The sequence below is a fragment of the Lissotriton vulgaris genome, chromosome 1_1 (assembly GCF_964263255.1).
Source record: "Lissotriton vulgaris chromosome 1_1, aLisVul1.2, whole genome shotgun sequence".
NCBI lineage: Eukaryota > Metazoa > Chordata > Amphibia > Caudata > Salamandridae > Lissotriton > Lissotriton vulgaris.
Window position 1 is genome coordinate 330,851,411 of NC_141685.1, and position 22,391 is coordinate 330,873,801.

The 22,391-nt window shown below is 44.5% G+C and overlaps 1 protein-coding gene across 1 annotated transcript in view; it reads right to left on the reverse strand.

Annotated features, from left to right (window-relative positions):
• Window positions 1–3,751: 3,751 nt before the first annotated feature.
• LOC147747137 (cytochrome P450 4B1-like) overlaps window positions 3,752–22,391 on the reverse strand; it is a 274,411-nt gene continuing 255,771 nt past the window's right edge. The window contains exons 11-12 of the mRNA XM_086952393.1: window positions 13,226–13,308; window positions 3,752–4,004 (exon numbers count right to left, since the gene is read on the reverse strand). Coding sequence (XP_086808519.1) covers window positions 3,836–4,004; window positions 13,226–13,308 — 252 coding nt within the window. The 3' untranslated portion in view covers window positions 3,752–3,835. The remainder of the gene's footprint in view (window positions 4,005–13,225; window positions 13,309–22,391) is intronic.

Sequence of the window (22,391 nt, forward strand, 5' to 3'; positions counted from 1 at the left end):
AGGGTGGGAAGTAATTTATTTGTAATCAATTAAATATTTTAATTTACTTATTGGAATTTATTTTTAATTAATTGTTAATTATTTTCAATTGCTAATTAATTAATTGTAAATTGGTAATTAATTTGTAATAATAGGTAATGATTTTTAATACATATTTTTATTTGTATTTGTAATTGATGAATTATTATAATATATTAAATTGGTAATTATTTTTCATTAATTTGTAATTGGTATTAATATACATATATTTTTAATTAATATATGAAGTATTTTCTTTCCCTACTGTTGCACTCTCTGGAGTGGGAATAGTAATTTTTACCCCTACGCTATCCAACGCTTTCCCTATGTTGCACTTTCTGGAGTGGGAATAGTAATTTTTACCACTACGCTACCCAACGATTTCCCTACTGTTGCACTATCTGGAGTGGGAATAGTCATTTTTACCCCTATGCTATCCAACGCTTTCCCTACTGTTGCACTCTCTGGAGTGGGAATAGTCATTTTTACCCTCCCGCTATCCAACGCTTCCCCTACTGTTGCACTCTCTGGAGTGGGAATAGTAATTTTTACCTCTACGCTATCCAAAGCTTTCCCTACTGTTGCACTCTCTGGAGTGGGAATAGTAATTTTTACCCTCCCGCTATCCAATGCTTTCCCTACGGTTGCACTCACTGGAGTGAGAATAGTCATTTTTACCCCTACGCTATCCAACGCTTTCCCTACTGTTGCACTCACTGGAGTGGGAATAGTAATTTTTACCCCTACGCTATCCAACGCATTCCCTACTGTTGCACTCCCTGGAGTGGGAATAGTAATTTTTACCCTCCCGCTACCCAATGATTTCCCTACTGTTGCACTCTCTGGAGTGAGAATAGTAATTTTTACCCCTACGCGATCCAACGCTTTCCCTACTGTTGCACTCACTGGAGTGGGAATAGTAATTTTTACCTCTACGCTATCCAACACTTTCCCTACTGTTGCACTCTCTGGAGTGAGAATAGTAATTTTTACCCCTACGCTATCCAACACTTTCTCTACTGTTGCACTCACTGGAGTGGGAATAGTAATTTGTACCCCTACGCTATCCAATGCTTTATCTACTGTTGCACTCTCTGGAGTGGGAATAGTAATTTTTACCCCTACGCTATCCAGCGCTTTCCCTACTGTTGCACTCACTGGAGTGGGAATAGTCATTTTTACCCTCCCACTATCCAACGTCTTCCCTACTGTTTCACTTTCTGGAGTAGGAAAAATAATGGGGTCATGCTGTGTTAGGTCTGATAGCGCCACGACACTCTTGCCTGAGTAGCTGAGCGCTCAATAAAACTCCCGATAACATAACATAACATCATTTTTACTCCTACGCTATCCAACGCATTCCCTATTGTTGCACTCTCTTGAGTGGGAATAGTAATTTTTACCCTTCGCTATCCAACGTTTTCCCTACTGTTGCACTCTCTGGAGTGGGAATAGTAATTTTTACCCCTACGCTATCCAATGCTTTCCCTACTGTTGCACTCTCTGGAGTGGGAATAGTAATTTTTACCCCCACTCTATCCAACGCTTTCCCTACTGTTGCACTCTCTGGAGTGGGAATAGTAATTTTTGCCCTCCCGCTATCCAACGCTTTCCCTACTGTTGCACTCACTGGAGTGGGAATAGTAATTTTTACACCTACGCTATCCAACGCTTTCTCTACTGTTGCAGTCACTAAAGTGGTAATAGTAAATGTTACCCTTTCCGCTATGCTATGGTAAAAATATTGTATATTTTTTATTAATATTACGTTCATATATATATATATATATATATATATATATATATATATATATATATATATATATATATATATATATATATATATATATATATATATGTATTAACAAATTAATGTGTATGTTTTTTAATAATTGCATTAATTATTTATTAATTTTAAGGTTAAGTATTTTAAGTATGTTTAAGTTAATTATATTTATTATTTCATGAATTTTTAATTACTTTAAAGCGTTTAAAAAAATGATATTTTGACTAACTATATTTTTTACAACAATATTTTTGATTCAATATTTTTGTACTTACCTGTTTGGAGATAGGAATTCGATATTTTGGCATTCTATATTTTTTACTCGATATTATGGTAGTTCTATATTTTTGTCATCGATATTGTTTCAGTGATCCTGAGACACCATATTAAGGATAGATCTCTGCCCCTTGAGAAATGGCCAATATGTGCACTGCACGAGGCCAAGTGAGGGCTGCTGCAGATACAGGGGTTTGAGGGGATGGATGGGACGATTCATGGCCTTTTTAAAGGAGATGAAAGGAACACAAAGGCTTCCATTAAATGTTGTTGTGGCAGCAGGACAGATTGGGCCCGATTCACAGAACTAACTTAAGACAAAATCCTAAACTTACTACCATTTTGGTATTCACAGAAGGCACTTATTCATTTTGGTATTCACAGAACGCGCTCACTCATTGATGAGTCAGTGCCTTCTGTGAATACCAAAATGAGTAAGTGCCTTCTGTGAATACCAAAATAGTAGTAAGTTTAGGATTTTATCTTAAGTTAGTTAGGTGAATCAGGCCGAGCGAGTTCAGAAGAGCAAGAACTGTGCATTCATGACATACTTAAACTGAAACTACAAAATCTCCAAAGGCAAACATGACCAGTTTTGAAGAGACAACATAGTGGGTCACTCACAGGGAACTATCTATCTTTCGGGAACCTTGCGATCCACGTTAAGTTTCACGTCAAGGAGATTTAAAAAATATTGAAAGGCCAACCCAGATTATATATTTTATCATTGGCCTGGCCACATTCACTATAGAAAAGTCTAGTGGTGAATGGGCTCACCATTATTATGGGATTACTTTTATGGGTGGGTATTGGTGGAACTAGAATCTTGAGAGCAAAAATATCCCTAAGCCAAAGTATTTCTATTTATTGAGGGTGGACCAGAGTAATGATTCAAAACGATTGTGAGGTATGGGACTAAATATTATTCCGGCATCTGAAATAGGTCAACATGTTTCAGCCTGTATAACAGCCCCAAAACCGGTCCCTGGCTTTCTTCAGGACCCAAATGTTCATGTTCCTAACTCTTTTCTATAATCATACTTATGCATTCATCAGTACGCATCTATAAACATTACTACAGTCCTGTCAGACAGTATTCAGTGTATAAGATATATAGATGGTCCCGTAAGATGTGAAAACAAAGAACACAAACCATAATACTTCCAAACAATAAACCTCAGGCACTTCCTAGAGGTATGATTTCTTTGTTTGATTTATCAATCAGAAAAATTCCATAATACATAGTAGCTGTTCAGCAATATGTGTTCTTTTACACCACCAATTAAACGTAGGACACGCCAACTAAAAGAAAATACTAGTTCACTTACTGATCAATAAATGACCTATGTCTAACATGAATAATGCACCAGCAAGTGGTATGGGTGAAAATGATCACTACAGCTATTGTGGGTCTGAACTGCACCAGGGTGGAGGATTTATCACTTTCAGCCGAAGGTTGGTTAAACAGATCAGTGTGTGGGCTCTGCCATATTAAATGGCATGCATCTGGTTTTGAATGAGTCCACTGCCCTCAATAAACAAATTCTAAGCTAGCAGAAAGATCACGTGGTTTTGACAGGGGGCAGAAAGTGTTTGTGTGTTGTAAGCGTGCATTCATTTGTTTTTTGTGTACATGTTTGTAATGTCAATACAGACAATAAAAAACACAAATTGAATCTTAAGCAGTTGTATTTCTGAAAATATTTTCAAGTAACTGAAGAGGTAGTAGTGATGATTCAGCTTGTAGACAAATCTTCAGTCAATTTTCTTCAAGTTTACATGGATACCATTCTTAGACCGTAGAACCAGTTGAGGTATTACAATAGGCGGCTTAGATTCATCGGGTGTAATTTCAAACTTCTGCAGGGTCAGTGCCAAAGCCACCTTCATCTCGTTCATGGCAAAGTTCTGCCCAATGCAATTCCTGGTGGATTAAAAGAAGACGTTATTCTTTAGCAAGCAACATATCTCTTGTGTGAGTAGGCACAAAAGGTACAACAAAAAAATCTTTATTGTAAAACCATTTTAAGAAGATGCTTTAACTTTCCAAATAATTCTATAATTGTGAAATTGTACTCTGCAGTTCCAAGGATGTGCATTTGGTCAGGAAGAGTAATTATTTAATATCACTAATATCTGCAGGAGTTTCCTATTTAACAATTTCCTCACAAATGTTAATGTTAAGTAGGCAATAGTAATAATATGTGCTGGGTGCAGAGAATAATCCACAGCACATCAGTAAGGTTCTTTCCTTTTATTTGAAATATAGAGCTCTTATGTATAAATTATATATTCTCGTCATTAAATTATGTATTCATTTTGGTATTAAAACAGGGAGGTAAAATGATTGGTTTCAACATGAAGATAACTTAAAATCACTCTATTGTGTAGAGCCATCTCGACAACTTTCAGCCGACACATATTGGCTTACTGATTAACTTTGGAATATTCTCTAAGCCCAACAAATATTGTTACTTTTGTCTAAATGTGTAAGCCAGATATGGCAACTGGAATTTGTAGTGGTAGCTAGTGCAGGGCCTGCGCATCTTATTGCATTATATTTCCATTGCTATTGATAATGTCAAGTACTTGGCCTGTACAATAGTTATCACTGGCATTCGAAAAGATTATCTCAGCCAAAAGAAACACACTGCTATGGGGAACATCCTTTTCAACGCAACTTTTACGACGCATGCCTTTACATCGCAAGTTTTACAACGCATTTCATTAGAACTCATTGCGCTGGGGGGCGCTCTAGGTTAGGGAATAGATTTAATTTACTATCCAACACCTTCCCTACTATCCACGGGGACTGGAGTTGGAATAGTAAATGAAACTATTCACTATCCAGCGCCCCTTAACACTATGCGTTGTAACAGCATGCGTTGTAAAACTTGCGATGTAAAGGCATGCGTAGTAAAAGCATGCGTTGTAATGTCATACAACCCACTGCTATTATCCTTTCCAACAATGTTAGTGTAGCAAAGTGCATGTTTACCCTTGAAAGAATAGAAGATATGCCCTTTAATCAAATCAAAATGGTGAGAGCCCGAGCAAAGCAGAGAGAATCAGGTAAGGGAAAAAGCAGGAGCTTGTACGTCAAGTAGACAAACACAAGCACGGATTTTCTGTAGAACATGCTATTTAATATTGTGACTGATCACTGAGCAGACCCGTTACCACTTACCTTTTTGTACTTAGATATCTTTAAGGTTTTTTGGCATTCTTCATAGGCACAGCAATATCAAGAGATGTACATATTAAGGGGCAGATTTACAACTTCTGGCGCGTCTCTGCTAATCAGCAGGGATGCACCAGAACAGTTGCGACACGCCAAACAAATTGTGCACCACCTGATGCGCCGCATTTACAATGCAGAATACCGTGGCACACGGATGGGCAGATGCGTGTCGCATCCCCCGGCGGAAAGGCGGCACATTGCTGGAGTTGCATCGCAAGCGCAATGCAGCTCCAGCAAGGCTCAGGGTGCCCCTATGCCTATCATGCGGTGTCAATCCTTACGCCTACTTGAAGCAGGCACAGGGTTTTGACGCAGCATGGCCGTAAAAGTGAGTGAGTGAAATCTTGTAGATTTCACTCAACCACTCCTGTGCTGGAACGCCCCCCCTGTGCCGGAACGCCCACATGCGGCACAGGGCTTTACAACGTGACGCATCACCCAAATGCGTCACGTTGTAAATACCCCCTAGCATGGTGGCGGGCAAATGTGGCATACAGGCTTGTAAATCTGCCCCTCAGTTCTTTGCCAATATAATGCCTGGATACCCTCTTGGGTGATTAGTTTGCTATACAAATCAACATAACATAACATAGATATATCTGTAAGAGCAGTAAACACAAGAAAAATAAAGATGGATACAGGAGTATAGGACAATGGGTCACATATTTTAGACTAGCGAGGATATCAGCATTGCCAGAAAAATGCACTAGTAAATGATCACAAGGATGAATTGCACAGCAATCCACACACTGATTTTAAAAGATTGTCAAACAGATCGGAAAGGCAGCAACGTACAAAACAACGGGCAGGGATAGGCTGCAGTAAAATTGCAGTTTGGAGAAAAACAGCAAATAATTGACATCCCTGCACTGTGGTCTGTCGGATTTGTGACAAGGGTATACTAGCTATCTAAAACAATCCTTGCAAGGTTTCTTCTATCGGGATTTGTGTGTTCCTTTACAATAAATGTTTCATTTAACCCCTTCACTGTATCCAGATGTTGCATGCTGGGCAAAGTCCACTAGTCTCTTCTATTAAGAACGAGGACTCACGGCTCAACATTCAACATGAAAGGATGTAGAACCGAAAGAATGGCATGCAGGTTAAACAGTGGAGCTATATTAGAGGAAAATAAGGATAAAAGGATGGCCCATTTGCCAAGACATTATCACGCAAACTGATACAGAGTATCGACCAAAAACAATGGAATGACAACAGCAACTCTCCCTAGCATAACTCCTTCAAACATCAAACTTTGTCAACACCCTATACAGGGCAGCCACTAAAATGACAACCATTCGAATCAATCTAATAAAATTCTTAATACGAAACTAATCTCCAAGAATAACCTTCTCCAACAGTTCTTCATCAGTGGCCTGCTACTACAGTATGCCAACTCACTCTTTTTTGTTTCGCAATTCTTATGGGAAGAACAAAATAAAACAGTGTATAGGGGAACGTGGAACATAAGGTACCATATGTGAAACAGTAATAATGTATGAAAAAACAGTCCAATATTAAATGGAGCTCTAGGTACATAGCATGTGGTGTTCCTCCGACGAGTCAAGGAAGGGCAATATCAAAGACAATTGGTTCTACATCTGTACACAGAATGACCTGCGGGCCTGGGGCTGGGGGGGGGGGGGGGGCAGAAAAATGGAATAATGGAATATGGCAAAAAGAAACAAATAGAGGAAAAGCAAACAGGGAGTCCATACTCGCATCCACACAACCGGGGAAAGAGTAGGGAGGGGAAGATGGGAGAGAATAGGGGGGAAGAGAGGAAAAAGATGAGAGGCAAAGAAGTGAGATGTGGAAAAGGTTGGAGTGGAAAAAGAAAGTGTGGGAACCAGGCAGGCACCCTCAAGGATAATGACTAGAAAAGATCTCAAGAGCAGTATCAGTGTGATGATAATATCTGGTCACCCTTGTGGGATAGGGGTGCTCTGAGTTAAGAGCTATTTGAATTTGTACCGGAGGAAAGGCAACCAGGTGAGGAGGAAGTGCTCGGTCTTATACTGCAGGTTGTAAATGACCCACTCATTAAAGGCTCTCTGGTACCAAATCACCCGTACAATCTAACTCATGGATAGCTAAACTATACTGACAGAACACATATTTGGTTAATGAAGAGGAGGACGAGCAGTAATCTAAAAGTCACATTATATACCTCCTAGACCAAGAACTACGGGCCCGATTCACAAAATGAACTTAAGACTCAATCCTAAACTTAAGACAAAATCCTAACTTCTGTGAATACCAAAAGTAGTAAGTTCATTCTGTGAATGCCAAAAGTAGTAAGTGCGTTCTGTGAATACCAACATAGTAGTAAGTTTAGGATTGAGTCTAAAGTTCATTCTGTGAATCGGGCCCTAGGAGAATAACCCTTCATGCTTAGAAAACCCAACCAATTGACTCGAAGCAAACTGGGAGCACACTGTAGCGAACTTCCCAAAAGCCACTGACGAAGTCAGCAAATTTTACAATCAATTTTCAGCACAACCACCTGGGACTGGTAAAAACGACATGCCATATTCAGCACCCCCAGGTAATGACATTACGATTCAGCTATTGATACCCATCTTCAAATGCATTCCCACAGCAAACAGCTCTCCACCTATTACAGTGCTTCTGCTCGTGATATGGTGCAAACACTGCTTAAATGTGGATTCAAAATAAACGAAAGCCATGAACTCTTAACGGAGCTTTAAAGCAAAGATCCAGCCTAGGCCATTCCACAGTTTAATGACAATAAAGGCAATACACCCACCGGATGCCACAGCGCTACTTTTGCCTGAGAGCAAAGGAGCAACGTCCTACCTCTTAATATGTATTACACAACCTGAAATCAGCGTTTAACATAGTGTATCAGACTGTTCTTTGCCGCATTGTGGCAGGCAGGCTCCTCTCTCCTGGTTCACCTGTATCCAAGCTGATGACTTATAGCAACTTATCCAGAAGCACTTCCTCTCTGACTCCAGACAGGCCATAAATGAGGTTCAACTAGATGCTCCTCAGGTATTCTAATGAGTCAATACCTAAACCCTCAAAGAGGCATTATTGTGTAATGCCAGGTCCTGCCCAAAGTGGAAACCTCTGCTTGTTTCCATCACGGCAGGCACCAATGTGCGCACTCACCTTCTTTAGCCTTCTTTGCATTCCGTCTCATTTCCATCCTTCAGATGGAGATTTCGGGGCAGATTTACAAGACATTTGAACTGCCAGTTCGGCACTGTGTGTGACGCACTGGCAGCACAAAACGCTGCCGCATAAGTGAGCGTGGCACCGCCTCATTGGCGCTCAGGGAGGCTGCCCTTACAAATCGGGCTTGCATAGGCTGGAGCTGAAAGGAGCCGGACCAAGTCCCCAATAGGAGGTCTTTCTTGGCAGAGGGTCTGGTGTAGAGGCAGCTGGGGACGAGAGGCCGGCCGTTGAAAACGCCGAGAATCTGCATAGTACAACGCTGGGAGACAACATCTCCTGAAAGTGAGGACGACGGTGGCGATCCTGAGGTAGGGGGCCAGGTCGGGGGGTGCCCCAGATACTTGGCTGCCTCAAGACGGTGGGGATTTCTGAACAGAAGGTGCTGAGAGTTGCCGAGCATTGACCCAAGGAGAACGCATTCATCGGGGTGAGAGATATTCCACGGTGCTGAGAGGCCCTGTGGGCAGTTGATGGCGGAGAGGAAAGATAACTGGGGTGGCTGGGTGACTGGGAGAGCTGGATGCAAGGGAGGTTGGAGCAACATGGCCAGCCAGTGGAGGAAAGGAGACCGCACCATATCAGAGATGCTTAACAAAGGGCAACCAAAGGGGGAACGGGGACCCCCTCTCTGGCGGCATCTAAGCAAAACTCTGATTCCACCGAGGGCGAGACGCCCATCACTAAAACCTTCCTGGAGACCTTTTTCAACTCCCTCCGCGAGGACTTTCATACGCTGAAACAAGAGGTTGCAAGGGAGGTCCAAGAGATCAGGAGAGAGGTGGATGGGCTCAGAGAGAGAGTGGCCACTATAGAGGATGCTGATCAGGTCAGAAGTGAGGAGATAGAGCAGCTCCAGCATGAAGTCCTGCGCCTCAAGGACCAACAAGTGGATCTGCAGGCCCATGCAGAGGACTTAGAAAATAGGTCACAAAGGAATAATATTCGGGTCCGAGGGGTCCCTATTAAGGAGGAAGGGGGGACATTACGAGCTACCTGCAGGCCCTGTTCTGCGACATTCTGGAGGAACCGGCAGACTTCACCATCAGGATCGACGGGGCACACAGAGTGGGGTTGGCGAGGCGCGCACCGGCCCCGCCCCCGGATATCTTAGCCTTTATGCCGGACTTTCTGCGTAACGAGCGCATCCTCAGAGAAGCACGCTGGAAACAGCCATCTCCGATCACGAAGCCGTGGAGATCATGATCAGAATCCCTAGTGTTGAGAGACCACCCGGTCGATGGAGGTTGAGAGATAACTCATCAATCCGCAAACGCATCACTGACTACATTGCGGATAAGGACCGCCCTGATACACCTGTGTCGGCAGTGTGGGGGGCGTTAAAGGCGGTGGTACAAGGCGAGTTAATTGTCGTAGCAGCGGCGGAGGCCAAGGATCGCAAACCTAAACGAGACACCGTCAATGCCAAGGTAGTAGAGCTGGACCGAGTACATAGTCGTACGGGGGCCCCAAGAATATGGAAACAACTAAAAGCTGCCAGAGCACAATTAGCGAGTCTAGACAAGGATCGGGCCGAGTATGTGGCCTTTCGGCTGCGCCATACCTATTACATAGGGGGGAACAGAACGGGACGCCTCCTTGCGAGCGCGCTAAGGGCTAAGGTTCACCGCTCAAAAATCGTATCTTAACGTGACGAGAAGGGGGATGAGCTCCACGACGAGGCACAAACTGCAGGGGTGTTTCGGGACTAATATGCATCCCTTTACAAGGCGGACCCCCTGCCAGTGGCTGAAGCTGAAAGCTACCTACGGGGCACGGCAAACACCGGGGTGAACTTGGCGAGCGCGAGCGCTCTAGACGCACCTATTCGAATTGAAGAGGTGATTAGTGCCATTTCCCGTCTTAAACCCCTAAAAGCGCCAGGCCGGACGGCTTTTTAGCTGTTTTTTAAAAAACTTTTTGTCCGCTGCTTGCCCCGCTTCTTACAAAACCTTTAAATTTATTTCAGGGACCTGGCTCCTTTACGCCCGATATACTGGAAGCAGACGAGATTGTGCTGTCCAAGCCGGGCAAAGACGCCACTCGCTGCTCCGCATTTCGGCCAATTTCCCTACCTAATCTTGACCACAAGCACTTTACTGGCGTGCTGGCCTCTAAGCTTGGACCTTGTCTCCCGGGGATTATAGATCCGGACCAATCAGGCTTTATCCCCAGCAGACAATGTAGCAACAACACCAAACGTATCCTCCACTTGATCGACAAAGCCCATTTCCAGCAATTGGACTCTGTACTCATAGCCATTGATGCTGAGAAAGCATTTGATCGCGTTGATTGGGGCTTCTTGGGGAAAGTTGTAACGCACTTCGGGGTGGGTGAGCGTTTTCAATTCTGGGTTGCAAGCTGCTACCACCGCCCACAAGCGCGAGTGCGCCTTAATGGCCTATGCTCTCCCTTCGAAATTCAGCGTGGCACCAGACAGGGGTGTCCCCTTTCCCCCTCTTGTTCACGCTTTACGTCGAGCCACTGGCGCAGAGAGTGCGTGACCACCCTGACATCCGAGGCATAACTTGTGGTGGGGAGCCACATCCCATCAACCTATACGCAGACAACATCGTGGTGGCTCTCAACGCTCCAGAGCGATTAGTGCCGGCCTTCTTGGAGGAAGTTGAGGCTTTTGGCAAGGTGTCGGGCCTTAAGATGAATAGAGGGAAATCACTGATCTTACCATTGGGCAAAAACGCCCATGCCCACAGTGAAACACCAATGTATGGAGGGGGACTTTTAAACCGGATGCAACTCCCTTATCTGGGCATTACCTTCACGCCGTCCACAGACCGGACAGTAGCCCTGAACTATGCCAACATAATCTTGCAGATTCAAAAGGACTTGGGGCGCTGGACGAAGCCCGGAGCGCGTCCTGTTGGAGGGGATGTGGGGAAACGGGCACTTTGATACATCTCCTATGGGATTGCACAGAAGTTAAGGCGTATTGGACAGCAGTCCTTAATGATATAGATAGCTCCCTAGAAACTGAAATCCCTCGATTCTCAGCTTACACCATTTTTGGACTCCCAAATGCACTTACTTTTCCTTTGAAATCCATCTGGGGACGGCAAATTGGACTTGCGATACAACTGCCTCCCAGCACATCTTATCCCTATGGGGGACTACTACTAGGCCCACTCATACGCGGCTGGTTGCACAAACTATGATTTCCATTAGGAATGGAGCGCATCCAAGCCGCACTCACTCAGACTACATCCACATTCCACACTGTTTGGCAACCGCTGCTCACACTTCTCTCTCAAGATTTTCATGAAATTACGTGCCCAAGATACCTCCGTCTACTACGCCTGACAGACACAAATCATGCCACCACAGAATCTGAGAAGGAAACACAGTGAACAAACCGTCACAAAGGCGACCTACATTCACAAGAATAGGCACACTGGTTGGGGAGGGGGGAGTTCTTGGGGGTGGGAGTGTGGTTTGTTCCTACCACGTTTAATACTTTGGCTTCATGGACAATTACTACTAAGTTCCACGACTATGACTAACACAACAAGTGAACAATGGCAGGGCCCCAAGACATTAGCGAGATATGTGCTGGGCCATAAAGAGCGGTTCTCCCGACATGTCATTTACTTTCTTTTTTGGCATCAACAGTGTATTGTACTATCTATGTTTTTCCATGAAACCAATAAAAACAAATTTAAACATAAAACACTGCTGCATATTTACAAGGACAGGAAAAGCGACCCTGCGTAGCCTTTCCTGTCCTTGTAAATATGGCCCCTTTACATGCAGCACTTTGCGTGAAAGGGGCGTTCCATGGGTGTTGCTGTGGGTGTTCCCACGCAACACCCATGGAACAAGACACATTTCCAGATTTACGAGGAATCTTAAATCTGGAAATGCGTATGAATGCTACGCCTACCCAGGGGATGCGTAGGTAGGCGCAACAAGGAGAAATGCATTAATTTCTCCTCAATTTTGTTTCCTGTTTCCATATATGCTGCATTCTGCAGCACACATTGAAAGAGGAAATCACCTCTAATGATTGTTTTTGTTCAGGAAGGGTTCCCTTCCTGCACATAAACAATCATTAAAATAATGCTGTTTTTCAACTTCTATGTGTGCTAATGCAGCACATATATAAGTTGAAAAACAGCATTTCAGATTGTTTTTGTGCAGGAAGGGAACCCTTCCTGAACAAAAACAATCGTCCCACGAAGGAGGCATCCTGAACCATGATACAAGGGTGCCTGCGTCAGGGCATGGCAGCAGTTTGTGCGCCTGCACAGGGGGAAGCACAGAGATGCGACATATTGTTGTAAATATGTTGCATCGATGTGCTTACCAAACTAATGCAGCGCGGTGCAGCAAAATGACTTGCTGCACCGTGCTACGTTAGTTTATTGTAAATCTGCCCCTTCTTCTTCTTTACCCTTCTCATCACAAGATATGCATTCTGTAATGTCACATGAGTGCAAACTCAGGACTTAGAGCCTGCTCCCTGCTATGAATGTCTCCCAGCTGCAGACTAATACATGCAGACTGTAAACATGAAGTCAACTACTAAATCAGTGACAAGACCTGAAGGCAGCCAAGGGAAGGGAAGTCGAGTAGACGGCTGGATGCAGAATGCAAATGTTAAGCGCAGACTGTGCTGTGCTAGCATAAGTAACAGAGAGTTGTCCACAGTTCTAAGCCTTAATAGTATAGAAGAAGGAGTACTGTACCTTGCTCCAGCAGCAAACGGCACAAACGCATGAGAGTGCCGATCAGAGGAGTTCTCTGGTGAAAAACGAAGAGGATCAAAAACCTGAAAAATAAGATGGTTAAACAAAGGTAAAATAACCTGCAGCACAGGCAGAAAACAGTCAATTACTGTTTCCGAATGACTAAAAAGCATAAGGTAATGACCAGATGATTATTGTTTATTGTTCGATTACTTAAAATCATGACAATTTAAAAACAAAAAATAAATTTCATCCTAATGCAACACAAAAGTAAAGTTTTTTAACAAAATGCAATAGTATCTATAAATAAGTATTGTTATTATTATTTTCACACAAGAAGCAGCTAAAATATGTTTAAAAACGTAATGACATTTTTGGTGAGTGTAAAACCCTCCCCCGACTTTCAGTAAAACATACAGGTGCTCCACCAGTAAGAGTCTTGGAATTAAATAGGGAACGGGGGGTTCCGGACCAGTCATGAAACTGAAGATTGTGGTGATGGTTTCTGCAAACCTAGGGAGTTAAGTGTCTTTAAATTTGGAATTTTTTTTTTGCGAACTTAACATTTAGCATTGTGTTGTTGGGGTTCATTGCTGATATAATGGCTTGCCGGCATGATCCAACGCCGTGCTTGATCCATTCACCTCGCAACAACCGCCTTCTATCCTTACGAAATGCTGGGCAAACACACACCACATGCTCAATTGATTCTGTGTTATGACCACAGCGCCTACAATTAGTGTCCTCATTTGAACAACTCCATGCAGGCAAGTGTTTTAAAAATGGCAATTCGCCCATCCTCTGGGCCATAAATCTTTTCTTACAAACAGCTGCATAGGTGCTTGAAAGATATGGGGCTCTGATCTGGGTTTGAGCTCAGTGATTATCGATCAGGCATGTTTTCGTTTAGACAATTTTGCCCTGTCCTGATGGAAAGACCAGAGGCAAACACTTCTTTTAATGGACAATTTAAGTGCCTGCTGGGGCGGATTGGTTCCCCAATAATCCTTGGCATCGAGCAGTTTCAAAGAGTGGTCAAGAAAACATTGATGTTTTTGACTGAGGTGACATGCTGATATTTCTTGCCACAACTTGGTCTCCAGGCTTCCTTCCCTTGAATTACGCAGTCTGTGGCACAACTTGATGAGTGCACCTGCACCGACGCCTTCATGGTTCAGATGGCCGAGCTAGACTCTGATCTGAGCCGGATAAGCTGATTTCGGAAGGTGCCAGACTCGTTTGTAAATTCTGGTTGTTGTTTTATTCAGCATTGACGAGTCGCTCCACAAAATTATTTCTTGGCCGTAGATTAAACAGTTTGTAACCTTTGCCTTCATAACTGTCAGGAGGGGGGATAAGCTTGGGCCAAGTAACTGTGCCAAAACTTTCATCATTGCTGCTTCAAGGGACAGTGCTTTTGGTTTGATTGCTTCTTTCTGTTTTACAAAAGAGCCCTTGGAATCCATGTGAATACCAAGATATTTATATGATGTCATAGTTACAATTTTTTGGCCGTCAAAAAAACACCCACCGGTTTGCTGCTTCCGATTCCCGAAGGTGATAGCTTTCATTTTTGAGAGATTTAATTCTAGAGCATTACTTGATGTAAAAGAAAGCAGCTGGTCAAGAAGTCTTTGTAAACGGACCCTCGTGTGGCTGAATAAGACAAGATCATCGGCATAAAGCAAATTGCTAATTCGGGATCCACCAAGTGAGGGGGGATGATAGTTGACCTTGTCCAATAGATGGGATAAGTCAGCGATAAAGAGATTAAACAAAAGAGGGGCCAACACACACCATTGTTTGACTCCACAGAGAGTTGGTATTTTTCTTGAGACGTGTGACCTGTCGCCCAATTTGATGCGAATCCAGGTGTTTGACTGAAGTTGGACCAGATGATATTGTAAGATAACACTAGAATCACGATGTGAGCTTCCTGAAGAAAAAGTGACTTACTTTAAAATCTCTTTATGGTAAATACTCGAACTGCAAATTCCTAAAATTTGGAATGTTCTCAGGTTCCAGAGCTTTTCAGCATTGCTCCCTGTGCACCAGGTGGTGGCACCATAAAGCACCGCAGTAACTTCTCATTACCTCAAAAGTGCCGGAGCAGGGCAGCATACACCCAACACCCCAGCACGTTGACATCTCTTACTTAACCTTTTTCTTTCCACTCCCTCAGGCTCAAAGCCCTTCAAATAAATTGCAAGTGACAGTGTGACAAAATCAAGCTTGGCACAGAATTGTGATGATTTTCTCATGTTCACTCCGCTAAAAAGGCAGGTTGGAGGGCAGTGAGAAATATTCCTTTGTAGTATGTAATGGAAAGTGTGAAGGTAAGTAACTTGTTTTTCCGAGGAATACTTCTAACCACATATACATCATCTTTACATTAGATACCACAGCACCAGCTAATTGTGAGAAGGAAGTTCTGCAGAATTTAGCAGACAAAAAGGTCCTCCTGTCTAATTGGTCTGGCAATGCAATAGTGTTTCATGACTGTGTGCACCAAGACCCACACAGCCTAGAAGTTACCCAGAGTGAGAAGCACCCCCACACTCCTACCAAAACAATAATAGAAGTCTTGGCCCTAGTAAAATGAGCCAGCCAGACCTTGGGACCTTTAATGGGACAAACTACCTACCTCTCTGGCACCACCTTACCGTTCCTGGTTCCATTGGACCCCACCAAGAGTTTACCATCTACACATAAGGATCTCCTGTTTAGTGTGATGGTGAAGGAGCCTATCCTCTTTTGAGGTTCCGTGACAATTGTAAGTGGTGTTTTCGACTCGCACGAATATGGTCGAGTCTGGTATCTATGAACCGCAAATGACGAGTTTAGTAAGTGTGCGCAGTTTCGCTGTGCTAACTTAAACCGTTCGTTTGTTATGTGGGTTTTTCATCTGTACCCACGGGTTCCATCTTAGATACGGCATCCATTTTGTCTCTTGCCCTCAAGTAGCCAGCGAACGGACGCTGTCCGCTTCGCGACCCTGGGACTCCCAAGATATTGGCGGAAGACACGTGTTCTTTGAAAGTGTCTTTATGACAAGGGGGTTGCTGCTGTAAGGCAGGTGGCGCTGCTCGAGGCTCATCTTGCCGCACGGACTTATTGTCTCAGCCGTGCATCTCATTAGGCACATCCCTTTGATGCCTGTATCTCGTGTTTCTCGATACCTCCCCTTTTACACCCTTTCCGATCTCCCCACTGTCCCCGTCTTCCTCTGCACCTGTCTTCGTTCCTATTTTCGATCTACTTTACTGCTGATTGGAATTTGTTAATGGTGGGAAGATGGGTTTTTACAGTTGGGAACCGCCAAATGTTTCCGCACTTATGTTCCGGACCTTGTGTGTTTCAAAGTGACCAAAGCGACCCCTCTGGGAGCTAAATGTGGGAACCGGGTTGTAAACTTTTGTGTTCAATGTTATCCTATGGGTAAAAACTGTATAAAAGGAGCGATCCACAGAACCAATTTGAAGCAGTCTCCCCGAACTACACTCGATGTACTTCCTGTGACTTCTGTGTTCCCTGCAGCAAATAAACCTTGAATCTTTGACGCCGAAGGAAGTGTCCCGTGTCTCTGTGACTTGTACGCCGGAGCAGGTTACCCACGAAGGTTTCAGGTGTTGTGCCCTGGCACCGCTGGGTCCAAAAGAACCCAGTCCTTCAGTTGGCGCCCAACGTGGGGCTGCATCAGTGGTACCGGTCCAAGCCCGACGATCGTGAGGAACTTCGTGTGAAATCTCCGAGGGAAGGTGCACCCCGCTTCATCGATCCTGTTGTCGAAATAAGTGGCCCGAAGACTTTTCCCGCGAAGATTCCCGCCTCCTGACGGCTGCGACGGACTGCTGCCCTGACTGTAGACCTGTTTTGGCGCCTGGCGTAGACCTTGGTATAGCGAGACGATTGACGGGCCTTCCTGAGGACGCCATCGATCTTTGAGTTAAGTATTTGTGGGTCGCTCCCAGAGTTCTTGGTTGTTGACACTTTAGCGAGTGTCTTTGTTGTGAACGCCGTGTGAGTGTTTTTGTCGGTGACACTTTGCTAGCGTACTTTGTTGTTGTATTTGTTTGACGACTGCAGCCGCCAAAAAACCGAGGGTTTTGTTCTTTGCTGGGACTTGGTAAATCCCGTAACCCTTGAAGTTTGTGAAACTCGGCTAGTGTGCAAGATGCCTGGTCGCAGTACTTTGTTCAGTTGTTTTAGACCTTGTGGTGCGGATTCCCTGCTGGAGGACTCATGTCCGATACCTCCGGTTGGAACTCCTACTTATGACTTATATAGCAAACATGGGCTAGGCCCGATTGCTTTTAACGATTATTGGGTTAAATATACAAAGAAAGACGGCGACCTTCGTTGGCCACCTCACGGTAGCTTCGAGGCGTCGATCTTAGATAATTTGGAAATAAAGTTGTTCGAACGTAAATCAAGGCCGGCCATGTTTGATGCCTTTCGGTTGTGGCGCAAAGAAGCCCGACAGAAAGAAATCAGACAGAATAAACGTAGTCAGCGAGATACTGTTGCTACTATAGTGAAGAAAGCTGAGCAGTTTCAGCGTGATAAGGAGGATAAGGATAAGGAAGTGTTTGAGAGACTACAGCGTATGACCATAGATAAATGCTATCCCGCTTTGCCTACGGAGTCGGATAAGAAGGAAGAGGCAGTTGAGGATCCTTTAATGTCCTATCTTATGAAGTCGCCACCTCCGTACGTACAGGGTACCGCAGCTCTTGTGGTCCCTGCCGTACCTGTTCTTCCACCTATTATTCCTCCACCAGTTCCTCAACCTGCACCCGCTCTTCCGACTGTTCCTGCTCCTTTGTCTGTTTCTATTCCTACTGCTCCTCCGCTTCCACATACTCCTGCTCCCGCTACTGCTCCTGTGTTGTTAACCCCTGCTGTTGCTACTGTCTCTACTCCTTCTCTTGTTAGTCCTGTGTCTTACTCTTCTCCCTCTACTCGTAATCGTAATTCTCCCCTTGCGACAAACTTCTTTCAGTCGCTCGGACCTGTTTTTGGGTCTGCTGGTTCTGATGGTCCTCAGAGACGTAGTCAGCTTCCTGGTAACAGAGAACGTGTTGCGCTATATAATATGGCGATGGGTTGGATGGTAAACCCTCTTAGAAATCCACCTCGTGTTGTCCTCGAAACGTTTAATCAATTCAACATACCGACTCAGAGATATGTGTTTGACGAAATGTGCAAGTTCCTTCATGATCAGATAGTGGCCAATGCGCCTGACGAGGTGCTGACCGCCCTGTCCGAACTTCGGCTTCAGTTCGCAACTGGACTGATAGTAGACACTAATGTCCGACGTGCTATTGAGCGGTTGCTATCTCTTCGTCCCGCTCCTATTCCTCATGCATTGTTCGTTGAGGACATTGAAAAGCAAGACGAGTCTGGCCAATATCCTATGCGTGAAGTTCCGCCGGTTTGGATACCAGCTGATCCACAGGCTGCCCCTCCGGTATTGGCACATTTTGAGAGAGTGTGGATACACCTCCCATGGAAACGATCGGAAGTGCTTCAGGTGAAACAATCTTTGCCCGATCCTCGTAAAAATCCTACTGGGTATTATAAGGAATTATCGCAGCTCGTAGATGCTACGGTGATGAACCTTGCTGATATCGATATGTTGTTTGGCAACGTCGTACCGCAACCGGTATGGGCTAAGATTCGTCACCAAGATCACGCAAATGAATTAGGTGGTGATTGGGCTGCCATTACAGCGGCAGACGCTGGACAAGTGGCTGCTACTAAACCCGATCAGTTGATTGCTGCTCTCCCCCAGCGAATCATTGCATTAATGAAAACGCTTATGCCAGCTATGAGGGTAAATTGGGACAAGTTGTCAGCCTGTAAGCAGAAGAAAGATGAGAGTGTTTCCGATTTCTTTACGAGGTTCGAGGAAGCATTCATTGATCATAGTGGACAGGATATGGGTACTGAGGGTGGACAGAGGTTGTTTGTGGATAAATTCGTGTCGAACTTGTTGCCCGATTTGAGCAATAAATTAAAGAATTCAGAAAGTGCGTGGGCCGTTTCTACCTCAGCTCAGATATTGGCTACGGCACAATATTACGAGAATAGAGAGAAAGAGGAAAATGACCGTGCTGATAAAAAGACGAAAGAGCTAAAAACTAAAGTGTTGTTACAACAAGCGTATCCGCCGCGTCCTAATCAGAATGCGCCTCAGCAGAATAGATCACAGTCACAATCGAATCGATCGCAGTCGCGTAATGATTCCTCTTTCCAAAGATCTTCATTAGGGTACAATCAATGTGCTTATTGTAGACAGGAGGGACACATTAAATTCAATTGTCCTGCTTTAAATGAACGTAATAGTGGTAATTCGTCTAAAGGAGGCCGTGGTGGTTCACAGCACGCATCACGTGGTAGAGGTCGTGGTGCTCAGAATGATCGCTCTGACCATTCATCAAATTCTAATAACTGTTTCGATCAACGTGGATCATCGCAAGGACGATCTGCGCAGTACAATGTAGACGATTATTACGTCGATCAGGGAACTGACGACAGTAATTACTAGGACAGCCAAAGACAAGGAGAGGGAGTGGTATCAGTTCCGGTTGATCAGAGAGGGCCTTACGTCGCAGTTGCTACATCGGGCGTCGTTGAGCCTTTTCTGTTGGACACTGGTGCAGCGAAAAGTTCTATCATGCATTCGAAACTCCCTGGCGCACCTTTGTCTGGCTTAACAAATGTTTCCGTTGGTTTCTCTGGCGCCCCCGTTAGCAATCCAGTTTCACGCCCTTTGCCCCTTCAAATTGGGCCACGTGAGCTCGAAGCTCCGTTGATTTTGACTACTGGTTGTGGCGAAAATCTTTTGGGTCTGGATTTGCTTAAACGTTTGTATGCGACTTTGTATTGTTCTCCTGCGGGTGTAAAGCTTACGTTAGGAGAGAGGGTAGTCTCTCCCATGTATTTGTCCCTCGATAAGCTTCCACCGGAATTGGATTCTCTTCCTGCGTCTTTGTGGGCGACGGGTCCAAATGATGTGGGCCTACTTGATATCTCCCCTTATGTTGTTCAGTTGAAATCTAATGTGCGATTGCCACGTATTCCCCAATATCGTATCTCCCTTGATGGTGAACGAGCTTTGTTAGCGATCATCTATGACTTGATCGAGAAAGATGTCATCGAAGAAACTCGGGGAAACGTGTGCAATAGCCCTGTACTGCCCATTCTTAAACGTACTAATCCTACCAAACCGCCTGTTTATCGTTTTGTTATCGATTTACGGGAGGTAAATAAAATTGTGGTTCCTCAATTCCCTGTTGTGCCTGACATCACGGCGCTACTGACTCTGATTCCAGCTACTGCTTCTTGGTTTTCGGTGATTGATTTGAAAAATGCGTTTTTCAGCATCCCGATTGCCGAAGAGAGCAGGGACCTTTTCGGTTTCTCTCTTGGTGGACGTAGCTTCCGGTTCAAACGCGCTCCTCAGGGCTACTGTGAAAGTCCATCGATTTACAGTCAAGCCTTGAAGGGTCAACTGGATGCGTTTAGGTTGCCGGTTGGTGCGGCTTTAATCCAATACGTCGACGACCTATTGGTGGCTGCTGATACTCAGGACATTTGCAAAATTGCTACAGTGTCGTTGCTGCAACATCTCTGTGAGTTAAATCACAAGGTGTCACCTTCTAAACTCCAATATTGTTGTCAAGAAGTAACCTATCTAGGTCACTTATTGTCAAAGGAGGGAAGGAGATTGACCCCAGAGAGAATTGCAGCGATTGCGCGAATGGCTGTGCCACAAACCCAAAGAGATGTGCGTGCCTTTCTAGGTATCACGTCGTACTGCAGGCAGTGGATTCCTAATTTTTCATTGCTAGCGAAACCATTGGTGGCTCTTACGTGCAAGGATGTTTCAACTCCTTTACCATGGACGGAAGAATGTCAGAAAAGTTTTTCTGAATTACGTGATTCATTGTGTTCGGCTCCTGTGTTAGGTACCCCTGATTACAGCAAGCCGTTCACGTTATATGTTCACGAGAGGGAAGGTTGTGCTTTGATTGTCTTAACGCAACCTTTTGGTGGTAAGCAACGTCCATGTGCATATTTTTCCTCGACCTTAGACCCAGTAGCTAGAGCATTGCCGAGTTGTTTGAGAGCAACTGCGGCAGCTGCGGTCTCCATCCGACAATCAGCAGGATTGGTCATGGATAATATGCTTACGGTGATGGTTCCGCATGCAGTCGATACTCTTCTGAATCGAACGAAAACTCAGCACTTGACGAGTGCGAGGTTGTCTGGGTACGAATTGACGCTCTTGGCAAGCCACATTCAGATAAAACGTTGTAATGTCCTAAATCCGGCAACTTTGTTACCAATTAGTGCAGAGTCAGATGAAGTAGCAGAACATGACTGTTACTTGCGGACAGAAGAGGAAACGAAAGGTCGTGTGGACCTTAAAAACACCCCATTGGAGGACCCGGATGGCACTCTGTATGTGGATGGGTCATGTTTTAAGTTGCCGAATGGCGATGTGACTACTGCTTATGCTGTTGTAACATTGAATACTGTTGTTGAGACTGCAAGATTGAATCAGAATTCTGCCCAAGCTGCAGAGCTGATTGCTCTCACTAGAGCATGTGTATTAGCAAAAGGGAAACGTGTGAATGTGTACACCGATAGCCAGTACGCTTTCGGTGTAGCGCATAGTTTTGGACGATTGTGGCGAGAGCGTGGTTTCTTGACGTCGCATGGCACGAAAATACAGCATGGCCAGCTTGTGAACGATCTTTTGGATGCATTGACTTTGCCTGCACAAGTTGCAATTGTTAAGTGTAGTGCGCATCGTAAAGTGACGGATGATGTTGGTCGTGGTAATGCGTTTGCAGATGAGATTGCTAAGGAGACTGCCCGGAACCTTAGCACTCGAATGTATGTGACGAGTTCGGTTAGGTGGCCTGCAGAATCAAGTATGTGTGAAGATACCATAGAGAGCGTGAAAGCAATTCAGAATGAGGCCACCGACACTGAAAAGACGAAGTGGAAAGAAAGTACGGGAAAGTTGGATGTGAATGGTTGCTGGATTGATTTGTCGGATCAGAAAAGATGGATGTTGCCTGATGCGTATGTGCTGGCCGTTGTGACAATGGCACATGGGTTAGCACATATTAGCGCGAAAGGCATTTGCAAG